Source organism: Helianthus annuus, chromosome 1 (assembly GCF_002127325.2).
Source record: "Helianthus annuus cultivar XRQ/B chromosome 1, HanXRQr2.0-SUNRISE, whole genome shotgun sequence".
In the NCBI taxonomy this organism is placed as follows: Eukaryota; Viridiplantae; Streptophyta; class Magnoliopsida; order Asterales; family Asteraceae; genus Helianthus; species Helianthus annuus.
The window spans coordinates 149,067,075-149,080,595 of NC_035433.2; the positions used below are offsets into that span (position 1 = coordinate 149,067,075).

At 35.9% G+C, this 13,521-nt stretch overlaps 1 protein-coding gene across 1 annotated transcript; it reads right to left on the minus strand.

The window, feature by feature from the left end:
* Positions 1-2,258: 2,258 nt before the first annotated feature.
* On the minus strand, positions 2,259-2,627 carry LOC118492035 (secreted RxLR effector protein 78-like). Its single transcript, XM_035989793.1, has one exon. It carries the CDS (start codon positions 2,625-2,627, stop codon positions 2,259-2,261), a length of 369 nt encoding a protein of 122 aa, XP_035845686.1.
* Positions 2,628-13,521: the final 10,894 nt, after the last annotated feature.

A 13,521-nucleotide genomic window follows, 5' to 3' on the forward strand; every position in this document is an offset into this window, starting at 1 on the left:
TCTTAACAGACCCGTTGGAAGGGAGATCTACCCTTCGACCAGCTGACATTCTGGTATTTGGATGGGTAGGAGGAAAACATGCCTGTGTGGATCTAACAGGGGTTTCCCCGCTTGTGGGCCTAGGGGGTAGTGCATTTACGGTGGGTCAGGCTGCTTTAAAGGCTGCTTCGGGTAAAGTGACCAAACATGAGAAAGCGCGCCTTGACAACCAACACGTGTTTATCCCATTTGCTTTTGATACTTTTGGTTTTCTGGCGCCAGAGGCTGTAGAACTACTTAGTCGAGTTCAAAGGGTCATGCATAGTAATGTTATGACCCCGAGATCTATGGACGTAGTTTTTAAAAGGCTTAGTTTTGCTATTCAAAAAGGGGTAGCGGCGCAGCTTGTTGCCCGTTTACCAACTATCTCGATGTAAATTCATAATACGAGTGAAAATAATAAAAAAATTCATCAATCTTTGGAGCTAGTTTGACCATCCGAAAGTCAAAACAGAAGTAAAAATGCAGCCATTAACACGACACACATCTAAAAATAGTTAGATTTAGTATCATACAAACCTAAATTTTGGAGCTAATTTTTTTTTTGAAAGGAAAACTTCATTAAGAAACACACACCCACACCCGAAAACCGGGGGGGACGACACTACAACAGACTACATATGAACAAATTTACACCAATCCGACCAAGACACGGACCTATTCTTCGACCTATGATTGAACCACAAAAACCCTAACGATCTAACTTCACTAAACACATCGTCCACCTTGACCTCGACACCCGAAAAAACGGCCCTATTCCGGGCCAACCATAAACACCAACAGGAAACGAAGATGATACCTTGAAAGATGTCTTTGTCTTTAGCCTTAATAGAGCTCCCGTTATGGATCTCTACCAGATCTTTAAACGAGAACGCATAAATAGGAGGAATTCTGCACCAACGACTTATCTTTTGCCACAAAATCACCGCCGTAATGCACGACGTGAAGAGGTGGTCCACTGTTTCCGAATCCGACTTACAAACCGGACAAATAACCTCACCGGCCCCTATGTTCCTTCGACGCAGAGCATCCGCGGTAGGGATCTTGTTTAACACCGCTTTCCAGACAAAGACGTTACACTTAATCGGAACCCATTTATTCCATTCCAATACATAACTGTTGCTGTTGAAGTTAACACCTTCTAGTATTCTTTTAACAGACCTGACCGAGAAAGACCCATCCCGATCTGGTAACCACTTCCAGGCGTCGTTGCAGCCATTCAGTTGAACCAGAGCAATGGCACTTCAAGCTCGTTCGATTCTCTAAGTTCGACAGCCAAAATCGGATCATGTTTCCAAAGCCAAACGCCAAGAATCCTGTCCCTGACCGAGCAGTTTTTCACAACTTCAAGAGCGAATAAATTAGGGAATTTCTCACTCAACGAGATCTCCAATAACCAAGAGTCCAACCAAAAAAGAATTCTGTCTCCCCTTCCCACCATCCCCTTGATGCAGTCTCGAAAGCAAGAGTTGTGAACCAAAGGCTTAGAAATCGACGAAGCGATGTTATTCCAAACACCCCCTAATGATTTTTTAACCGGAATGATCGACCAAGAAGAGGCTCCGGAATGAATTGCATCCACCACTTTGACCCAAAGATTATCATATTCTAACTTAAACCTCCACCCCTATTTGCATAACAAAGCTCTATTAGAGTTTCGAAGTTTACTGATGCCCAATCCCCCGGATTTCTTGGGTAAGGTAATAATATCCCACGCCACCCAGTGGGTCTTCCTGACATCACTCGACCCTCCCCAAAGAAACCTTTTAATGAGGCATTCCAGATCTTTAATCACCTTCTGAGGAGCCCTGTATAAAGAGAAATAATAGTTTGGTAAACTCTCGAGAACCGATCGGATGAGCGTAATTCTACCCCCAAACGACAAAAGAGAGGATTTCCAAAGAGCAAGCCTAGCTTCAAATAAATCGTAAACCGGCCTCCAATTATTATCTCGGTTCATATTGGCCCCCACCTTCAGCCCGAGATATTTGAACGAGAGGGTATCCGGCTTGCAACCCATAGAGACCGCCATATCATTAACATCCGCCATCTCAACCCCAATACCAAAAAGATTAGACTTCCTTAAATTGATTCTCAATCCTGAGCAAACATGAAAACATCTTAAAATTCGAATAATGTTCGAAGCATTATAATCGTTCCATTCCCCGATAATTAAAGCGTCGTCCGCAAAGAAGAGATGGGACAATAACGGACCATCATTAGGCAACTGAACACCCTGAAAAAGCTCCCACCTCCTTAGCCTTCTCAATCAATCTCGATAACGCTTCCATGACCGCAACAAAGAGGAAAGGAGAGATAGGGTCCCCTTGCCTCATACCTTTACCACACTTGAATTCTAAGGTTGGCGAACCATTAACTAAGACAGCCGCGCGGGCCGAAGAAAGAACTCCCCAAAGCCAAGAACACCATCTATCCCCGAAACCCATCTGGCGAAAGATGTCAACCACAAATCGCCAATTGATGTTGTCATAAGCTTTCTCAAAGTCAATTTTAAAAAGAAAAGCTTTCTTCTTCACTAGGAGGGTCCCATCTCTTCTTTGCGGACCTCCTGGAGCTAATTTGAACATGAAAAGATGTAATCTTTAACCAAAAATGATGCTAAAAGTCAACATCACAAATTCAAAACTAAAGTCATACAACTTTGGAGATAGTTTGACCGTACAGAAGTTAAAATGCAGTCAAAAAAACATTATAAAAAAGATTTAACATCATAACTAGTTATTTTTTGTACCTAATTATACCATGAAAAGATGCAATCTTTAACCAAAGTATAATGCCAAAACTCAACATCACAAATTTACAACTAATCTTTGGAGCTAATATGACCATCAAAAAGTCAAAAACAGAAGTTAAAATGCAGCCACATCTAAAGAAATACTAAGATTTTATTATGGTTCAAGTGAAGGTTTAATATATGATTCAAGTGAAGTTGTTAGAAGAAATGAAACAAAAGATTAAAATATACTAAGATTTTATTATGGTTCAAGTGAAGGTTTAATATATACTATGATTTTATTATGGTAAAACCTTAAAATGCAGCCAAACATATATTAAACCTTCGGTTAAAAAACAAAACATCTTAAAGTTCAAGTAGAAGTCAGCGTCAGCGTCTTCATTCGCATACATAATAAGTTCAACAAACATAAATATCGATGTCTTCATCAACAAAATCCCTTTTTAGATCGACACACATAACCTGTTAAACCAACCAATTAAACACAACTAGTCACAATATGTTAAAGTGTCAAATAATGAAAAATAGACAAAGATAGAATTCTATAAACGATTCAAGATATCATGATCAGCCTCTCTTATATACCTTTCTTTTCAATTGCTTGTACCACACCCGTCCGGAATCAACACATCAATATCCAGATTTTCTTCTTCTTTTACCGATTGCTACGCATTAAAAGTAATAAAAAATGTTAGTGCATAAAGTATAAGAACATAAATAGACAAATAATGTAATAAAATCTTACTTCCAATGTTTTTATGGTTGCTTTAGAGCCGGCCTTTAACCAATCACTTCCACAAACAAGAAATTCCACCATATCCTTTGAAAGAGAACTCCGATAATCATCCAATATGCGTCCCCAGGCGCTGAAGTAATAGAAATAATAAAATTGTGGATATTAACCTTAGAATTAGCATGATTAGAAGTCCTCACACTCTAAAATGTACTGGGCTCAGTGGAAAATAATTACGAAGGAAAATCCCTTGCTAATCCCGTTAGAGATTCAAGTAGCAACAACTAAAAGACACAATTATGAAGCTAAATTAACATGGCAGTGACTTACCTAAAATCCAGAGACTCAGCTTGATGAGAATTCGTGATGGTTGCTGGAGTCCTCAGGGCCTTAGTTAAGTTACGGTTGTGAACTTGTGAAGGGAAAAACTCAAAAAGATGAAACTAGGGTTTAGCTTTAGTGTTTACTCTATATATTTGGACTTTAATTGGGCTAAGTGCTATTTGGGCTTATTGGTACTTAGCCCAATTAGTATTTATATTTACAAGTAGAATCATACTTACAAAATAAATTGTATATATATATATATATAGGTAGAGGATAAAAGTGCTCAAAGTGTGAGAAGTGTATTATAACACTATATATAATACTATATAACACCATATAAACACCGTATAACAATATGTAACACTATATAATACCATATAACACTATATAACACTATATATCATTATATAACAAATATAACACTATAGGTTGTCTGATAGCATGTCTATGATAGATGTATAGTGTTATATTTGTTATATAATGATATATAGTGTTACATAGTGTTATATGGTATTATATGGTGTTACATATTGTTATACGGTGTTTATATGGGGTTATATAGTATTATATATAGTGTTATAATACACTTCTCACACTTTAGTGCCTTTTTACACTATCCTTACCCTATATAGGGAAACGTTCATTTGAGAAGAAAATTTAATTGAGAAGAAAAAGAATAAAAGAGTATAATTGTAAAACATTAAATAGTTTTTTTCTCATCTCATTTATTATTATGTTTGACTAATTAATTAGTCATTAAGACTATAATCCTCCACACTAAATATTTTTGCCTATACACATCAAAAGTTATCCTACACATTTCGAAATTTATCCTACACACATTGAAATTTATCCTACACAACTCGTAATTTATCCTACACGCCTCGTATTTATCCTACACTATAAATGAAATTTTATTTTTATTTTTTGTGAAAAATATATATCTTAAAAATAAGTTACAAATTTAATATAGTTAATTATTAAAGATGAAACTACCAATTAATGATGTATGTAAGTTTACTAATATACCCTTATAGTTACATTAAGTACAAATATTAAATGAAGTCTAATGAAGCATTTCTATTGGTTGAAATTTCTTCTTTTTTCTTCTTACAAAGAATTTCTTCTCATTTGAACCCTCCACTATATATATATATATATATATATATATATATATAATATTCAAGCCCAGCCGAAACGAGCGAAGCTTTGCTCATGCTTGGCTCGTTTACAAACCGAACCGAGCGGAGCGGCTCATTTATAATCGAGCGACAGAACGTGCAAAAATTTTTCGAGCAATTTCCGAGCGAGCGACGAGCAATTTGCCCAGCCCTAATACACAATGTGTGTACCTCATGAATGCGTGTGCGCACCCAAGTCAACACGTGCGCTAAGAAGACTTACATCGTGTGTGTATGTCTCTCTCTATACGTATGTACTCTTCGATATAAAAAGAAATTATTTGTTTAAAGCTTTTTTTGTATACTCAATACGTTCTATATATATTGTATAAAGAAACACTATACAAGACTATCAAAAGTTGGAATGGTATTATTAAAACGCTTAACAATTACAAAAGAAGTAGGCCTTAAAGGCTTTGAGTAACACACATTCAGTGAGAAATTAAGCCAGACGACTGTGAACAAAGAGCATATTATAATGAATATCAAGAAGGGATTGTTATTCAACCAAACAATAGCAAGGCTCCATTTATACTCCCATGAATCAGCTCTAATAGGAAAGGAGCGGGGAGCCATCAAGCACCGCAATCAACGGAAAATAGCTGTTACAGGCGGCAACCCAAAAGGGGAAAGAAACAGCTAGCACCAGCCTCGTATACGCAGCGAACAAAAGATAAACGGCCCAGAAGACAAGGAGCCCAAGAGAGAAAATAGATCCAAAAGCTCAAGCCAATAATATCTAGCAAAAAAGGAGAAAGCAAAAGCAATAAATATAAAATAGAAAATAAGAAAGAAGTATGTTTGGATATGAATTGGATATTTTTAACATCCCCTCCCCTCAATTCAATGTCCAAACATATCATACATTTGTAGCATACGACACATCAGTTCATGTTGATTTATCAAAAGGCCTTTAGTGAAGACATCTGCTAATTGTTTGTTAGACTCAGTAGCGATAGTTTTAATTATGCCAGCAGAAATCTTTTCACAAAGAAAAAATAAATCAATTTCAAAGTGTTTCGTTCTATCGTGGAACACAGGATTAGCTGCTATAGAAATAGCAGCAGTATTGTCACAAAAAAGTTTTATGGGTAAATTAATAGGGACTTTCAATACTTTGAGAATGTTTAGTATCCACATGATTTCACATGTAGCCGCACACATAGCCTTGTACTCAGCCTCTGCAGAGGATCTAGAGACAGTCCCTTGTTTCTTGCTTTTCCAGGAGACTAAGGAGTTACCTAGAAAGATACAAAATCCAGTAACGGACCTTTTAGATTCTAAACACTTACCCCAATCAGAGTCAACGAACACAGTAAGATCAAACGGCGTACCTTTGCTCAATAGAATTCCCTTACCTGGGCATTTTTTAAGATACCGAAGCACTCGCAGAGCTAATTGCATGTGAGAGTTAGTAGGTTTATACATGAATTGACTTTAGAATTGCACAGAATATGATATATCAGGACGAGTGTGAGACAAATAAATGAGTTTACCAACCAATTTTTGATAACCGGTTATATTTGTTAATAGAGTTTCATCCTTTTTGCAGAGGTTCGTGACCGCAAAGTTTTGATCAATAGGCGTGTTAACAGGCTTGCAACCACTAAGACCAAACTCGGTTAATAACTCCATATAGTACTTTCTTTGAGATAAACATATACCAAGTTGTGATCTAATAACTTCAATACCAAGAAAGTATTTTAGCAAACCAAGATCCTTAATCATAAAGTTTGATTTTAACAATTGTTTTACTTTGTTGATTTCATTTACATCATTACCAGTTATGATAATGTCATCGACATATACTAACAATATAATAAGTGCAGAGTTTGTGGATTTAACAAACAAAAAATAGTCACTCTTTCTTTGTTTAAAGCCTAGATCAAGCAGAACCCCAACCAATGTTTCATTTTGCGAAAAATATCCTTCTGGCAAACCCATATAAACTTCTTCATTCAGATCACCATATAAAAAAGCATTATTAATATCTAATTGATAAAGAGACCAATCTTTTTCAACAACTAAGCTAATCACACACCGAATAGTAACCATTATTACTACAGGGGAAAAGGTCTCATCAAAATCTACCCCTTCCCTTTGATTATAGCCTTTGGCAACAAGCCTAGCTTTATACCTCTCAATTTCACCTGTAGACTTATATTTTATTTTATACACCCATTTACAACCTATTGGTTTTCTTCCTATAGGTAGATTAACTAGTTCTCATGTATTATTTCTATTTAGGGCCTCCATTTCCTCGTTCATAGCATTTACCCAATTAACATCAGACACAACCTCTTTAAAACTTTGGGGTTCAACATTTTTATTTAATATAGTGGCAAAACATTGATTTTCAATTGACAAATTTGAATAATTAACTACTTTTTCCAACCCATACTTGACTTTGCCTTCAATGACAAAGTCTTCCAATTTTTTTAGCAAAGAAACATTTCTAGTCTATTTTCTAACAGGTATTGTAGGATCATTATTTCCCTTGGGAGAGCTTGTCTCTTCATTAGTTCTATCAGTGTTACTTATGTCACTAGAAGCTTCTCCTAAGTTGGGTGGATGATCACAACTGATAGTATCGTTTAGAACCCTCTCCTCATCCCTAGGGTTATTTTCAATAGGACCTTCACCTAAGTGAGGTGGAAGATCACAACTAATAGAGTCATTTAGAACCCTCTCCTCACTAGGACCTTCATCCATGTTATTTCCACTTAAGACAATTTGGGGCTCAAACAAATCAAAAAAGTTCAAATTGTTAACAATATTATCAATATTTGAATCAAATTGATTTAACAAGTTATCATTTTTAAATGGAAAAATATTTTCATAAAATTTAACATCTCTTGAGAAGAAAGCAATTTTTTGATCTAAGCTCCACAATTTGTATCCTTTTTTACTATTTGAATATCCAAGAAAAACATATTTTTCAGCACGATAAGCAAATTTATTGGGTTCATTTAAAACAGTACTAAAACATAAACACCCAAAATTTCTCAAGTGGTTAAGATATGGTTCAAAACCAAATAACAATTCATAGGGAGACTTACCTTTCAAAATAGAAGAAGGTGTCCTATTAATAAGATAGGATGCAATTAGAACACATTCAGACCAAAAACTAAGAGGCACACCCCCTTGAAATAGTAAAGTCCTAACGACATTAAGAAGGTGCCGATGTTTCCTTTCAACACTACCATTTTGTTGAGGGGTGTATGAACATGAAGTTTGATGAATTATTCCATTTGTTCTTAGAAATTCATGCATTTGATTATTAACAAATTCAGTACCATTATCACGTCTAAAAGTTTTTATGGTCATGTTAAATTGATTTTTAACCATGAAATAAAAACTTTCTAGGTTATAAAAAACTTCACTTTTAGACTTCATTAAGTACACCCATACAGTCCTAGAATAATCACCCACAATGGTTAAGAAGTATCTAAAACCTTCTTTGCTTGGAACTCTATATGGACACCAAACATCTAAGTGAACGAGTTCGCCTACATATGAAGACTTGTGATTACTTAAAGGGAATGGTTCAAGGTGTTGTTTGGCTCCGTGACAAATATCACATGGAAGGGAATCGTTAACGGGTTTTAATCTTAAACTATCCTTTAAAACATTTAGCACTTGATCTGAAGGGTGTCCCAACCTTGAATGCCACAAGTTTAATTGATCATAGCTAGTAAAGCACACCTTTGCAGGTTTAGATGCATCACCACAAAAATACAATCCATCAGATTGGTTTCCAGTTAACATAATTTTCTTTGTATGTGAATCATGAAGATAATATTTATATTCATCAAAGGAAACTGTTAATTTATTATCCCTAGCCAATTTGTAAATAGAGAGTAAGTTCACACAATATTCTGGCACAAAGAAAGCATCTTGTAAGATAATATCACTACTTAGCATGAGCGAGCCAATTTTAGTAACTTTTGCATTGGTGCCATTAGGATGACCAACTCTTATATTAAATTCAGAAACATCAACAATATCAAATAAGTTCCTATCAGACATAACCATATGTTGATTAGCGCCAAAGTCAACAACCCAACCATTGTTGCCCAAAGAATTTGGTCCACTTGTAAAACTAAAGACTTTGTGTCTATAATCATTAAATAAACGTATAAAATTATCTTCAATATTATAGCCTTTTCTTTCGTCGATAAGTTTTAACAATTTAGAGATTTGTTCAGCACTGAATGGTAACATAGAATTGGTAGCATATGCATTAGGTTTACCAAAAGTTAAATTTTGTGCCCAATGTTGTCTAGATATATTTTTTGGACCATGTGGAAAACCAACCAATTTAAAACATCTATCCATGGTATGTCCATTCTATTCCAGTGAGTGCATTTTGAGTATTGGTTTTGGACATGTTCTAAAAATATTATTTTTGAAATTTTGACTAAACTTTGAGGAGATGTTAGTATTAAACATAACAGGTGACACTAATTACAAAACACATTAATATAATCAGAATCTTTTTGCACAAAAAACAGATAGGTAAACAAATACCTTGCAGACAAGAAACAAACTCTGAGAAAAAACTAGAGGATGTAAAAATAAGGTTTTATTGCAGCAAATAATTGAACAACATGTAGATGACGAGAATAAATTGACAGAACCAGAACCGATGATATGCACGACAGCTTATAATCAAGATAGAGAGACCAAAAAACAAAAATAACACCACACACTTGAGACCCAAAGCACACTAAGCAGTCTCCTTGTTTAAGAGTGGATAAAATAGTTATTTGTTTATGCAAAATACACTAATGGGCATGCAACAGTATGACAAACTGAAATAGAATAGTGTAAAGAATAACTCACAAAGTAACCCTGCTAGCAACAGAGCAATAGAATGAACTTACAGTGAGCCAACAGGCAGAAGAATAACCTTCACTATTTAGGGTGTAAATTCTTGTATTACCACGAACACACCTCCAATTTCAACGAAAAAACTCAAACTTGAAGAATACGAATCAAGACCAGCAAATCACTGGTTAGAACCGAACAACCCCTAACCAGAGAGTAACCCCGACCGTACCAACTCGCCAGAAAAATATAATAGCAGCAAACACCCCCAATTTGTGAGAAGGCTGAACCAAATCAGATGATTTAACAACCAACAGCAGCGGAAAAAAAAGCAAAAGGAACCAACAATTACTAACGGTTCTTAACTGAACCTAACAAGAGGTAAGTTGGAGAATCAGAGATAAATATTCGAGCCTTGTTGCTCTGATACCATGTCAAAAGTTGAAATGGTATTATTAAAACGCTTAACAATTACAAGAGAAGTGGGCCTTAAAGGCATTGAGTAACACACATTCAGTGAGAAATTAAGCCAGACGACTGTGAACAAAGAGCATATTATAATGAATATCAAGAAAGGATGGTCACTCAACCAAACAATAGCAAGGCTCCATTTATACTCCCATGAATCAGCTCTAATAGGAAATGAGCGGGGAGCCATCAAGCATCGCAATCAACGGAAAATAGCCGTTATAGGCGGCAATCCAAAAGGGGAAAGAAACAACAGGCACCGGCCTCGTATACGTTGTGAACAAGAAGTAGGGCAGCAAGGATCTTGTAGGTTGTAGCCCAAAAGATAAACGGTCCAGAAGACAAGGAGCCCAAGAGAGAAAATAGATCCAAAAGCTCAAACCAATAATATCTAGCAAAAAAGGAGAAAGTAAAAGCAATAAATATAAAATAGAAAATAAGAAAGAACGTATGTTTGGATATGAATTGGATATTTTTAACAAAGACAGTTATGACCAGTGGTCTTGAACAAAAACTTGTTGGGGCCGAACTCTTAAAATCCAAATCAATGGGATCGAAAATTATCGGAACTTTTTGGTAAAATTAACACTACGAGAAAAAAAGCAGGCCTCGGGCCACCATTTACCTCCGCCCCTGGTTATGACCATTTTTCAAATGGGTTAATTTAGATAGCAGTTATTCTAGTATAATGTGCCAAAGTGATACAAATATATCAAAATACTATAAAACTTATTAACTTGAAACATGTTTAAATGGGCGGTGTTTAGTTCTCGAATCAGACTCGAAAAATTCAAAATTCAAAAGATTCGAATCAAATTTGAATTCCATGTTCGAATTCGGCTTATGAATATGCGAATTTGCTTTGAAGTCAGTAATCAAATTTCAAATCGAATACGAGTATGTGATTTTCAGTTCAACTTAATTGGAAATTTGAATTTGTTAGGATCTAAGTTTGACTTGATTGTGTAGTTTTAATTAAGATGAAATGAAAGAAGATAAAACATAGAATTGTTTGCAGCGGAATGATGTAAAACTTTATAACACAATCAAGGAAAGATTAGCTTGCATCATACAATGCTTTCATTAGTCAAAAGATTGAAAATACAATGTTTAGACTTATGCAGGCATGAACACTAACTCCCCCAGCCTGAGCTCACAATGTTTGTTCGTACAAAATGCAAAGTGTGTAAAAGAGCTAATAGAACGGTACAGGCACTGTCTATTTATAGTACAATCCTAAACACTATGGCATCTTTGCTGACATCACCTAGACAGTGACAGCTAACAATCTTAACAACCTCTAAACACTGCTATTACAGACACTGTTACATTTAAACACTGATTAACAAAACTTTGATAAGGCTATCTGCTGATGATGCTCAACCACTGATGAGACTAAGCAGTGCTTTCCATTAAGGTTGATCAGGCCTTTGACTTCAGCAGTGCTTTGACTTCAGCAGATGATAGGTGTTCAACAGACTTTGGACTTCATCAGTTCTTTGTGTATAACAGTGTAACACCTCGAAAATTTACGTCCAATAATGTATTGACACGTGTCATAGACTTTGCATATGCGAAAACATACTTTAGAGGGACTAAAGTTGACAAAAAGTGAAAACTATGGAATATAAGGGTCCAAAGTGTCAACAATGGATAAATAGACTCTACAATAACCCTACATGGTGTTTATAACCCTAAACGGATAGATCATGGATCATACGAAGCGGAAAATGCACGAAAGTGAGGAATTACAAACTACAGGGACTAAAAGTGTCAACATGTTGAATTTATACCTCTGAGTGATCTTTTGGCAGCCCCGAAGCTTTGTAATGATAGAATATACTCACTAGAATATGTGGTAAAAATTTCATGAAGTTTCGTTATCGTATGAGAAAGTTATGGCCAAAACCGTACTTGAGGGGTTAAAAGCGTCAACGTCGAATTTCATGGCTTTTCGGGTGAGCGCAAAGTTAACCGAGGACTTTACCATGTTGGTAAAAGTCCCAAGGTTCCTAAAAATCAAGTTTGAGGGTTTACGAGTCAAGATAAACGGCAAAAACCTCGCGTGCGAAGAACAGGGACCAAAACTGCAACATTTAAACAAGTTTTGTGGATCAGAAGGAGCCAGGCGGCCCGCCTGGCACTCTTAAGTGGGCCGCGTGACCTGCCCAGCGACAGAAAACCCACATGTGCCAGTTGCAGGTCCGTTTTGTGAGTTGATGACAGCTTTCTCCACCTCCCAAACCCTCCAATCAACACTCATGCATGCTAGGACACCTGTGGCCTTCTCCTAACACCTGCAACACCTTAAATTAGATCAAAATTCTTCATTTGGGGGCACTTGAAGTTGTAACCAAGAACACTTGAACATTCAAAGTTCACAAGAACAACTTCTGGAGCTTTCTGGACGACAAGGCACCTTCATAGTGATCCCTAAGCTTCATTAGGACTCTTGTAAGCATTCATAACCTTCTCTAATTCGTTCTAGCTTCGATTATTAGCCGAAAGTCAATCCGTCGTAACTTTAGTTTGACTTTTTGATTAAACGAAAATGGCTCAGTCATTTCTCAAATTGAAAGTACCTACAAGTTGGTATTTATGTGGGAAACAAACCCTCAAAAGGGTATTTTCTGATTCCCACTCTAAGCATGATTATTGTCGAGTCAAAGATGTTCTTAAAAAGTCAACAGAACTTGTTTTTTTTTTTAAAATATAGCATAAATGGTAATGTAGATTACATGCAATCAGTTTGATCATCAAAAATAACTTTATAATGAATGTAAGAATATGTTTTATCATGATCAACTCGACAATCTTTAGTATAAGCCCGGATTGGAACCGAAAGTCTTACAAAACGACTTTTTCTTTGATTCTCGATTCGGATCCGTGCATGCATGTTTGAGATCTGCATTAGAGCTTATTTTGGACCATTTATATTTATGTTTAACTCTCTGGAATTTTACAAACTTGAGTCCATGCTTAACCGATTCATATGCATGTTTCCGATTTATGCTTAAAGTTGACTATTTCGCCCTTTTTGCTATAAAACGTGATTTTTGGAAAAATGAAAGAGTAGAAACCTTTATTACTGATTTATAAACTTGCACCGAAAATTTGATATCAGTTGGAGGTCCGGATTTGGAGTTATGCCCGATATCGTAAAACTAAAGCTTTATGTTAAATAAACG

Coding starts and splice junctions, on each gene's coding strand:
- LOC118492035 (XM_035989793.1), bottom strand. CDS start 2,627: ATGTTCAAATTAGCTCCAGGAGGTCCGCAAAGAAGAGATGGGACCCTC.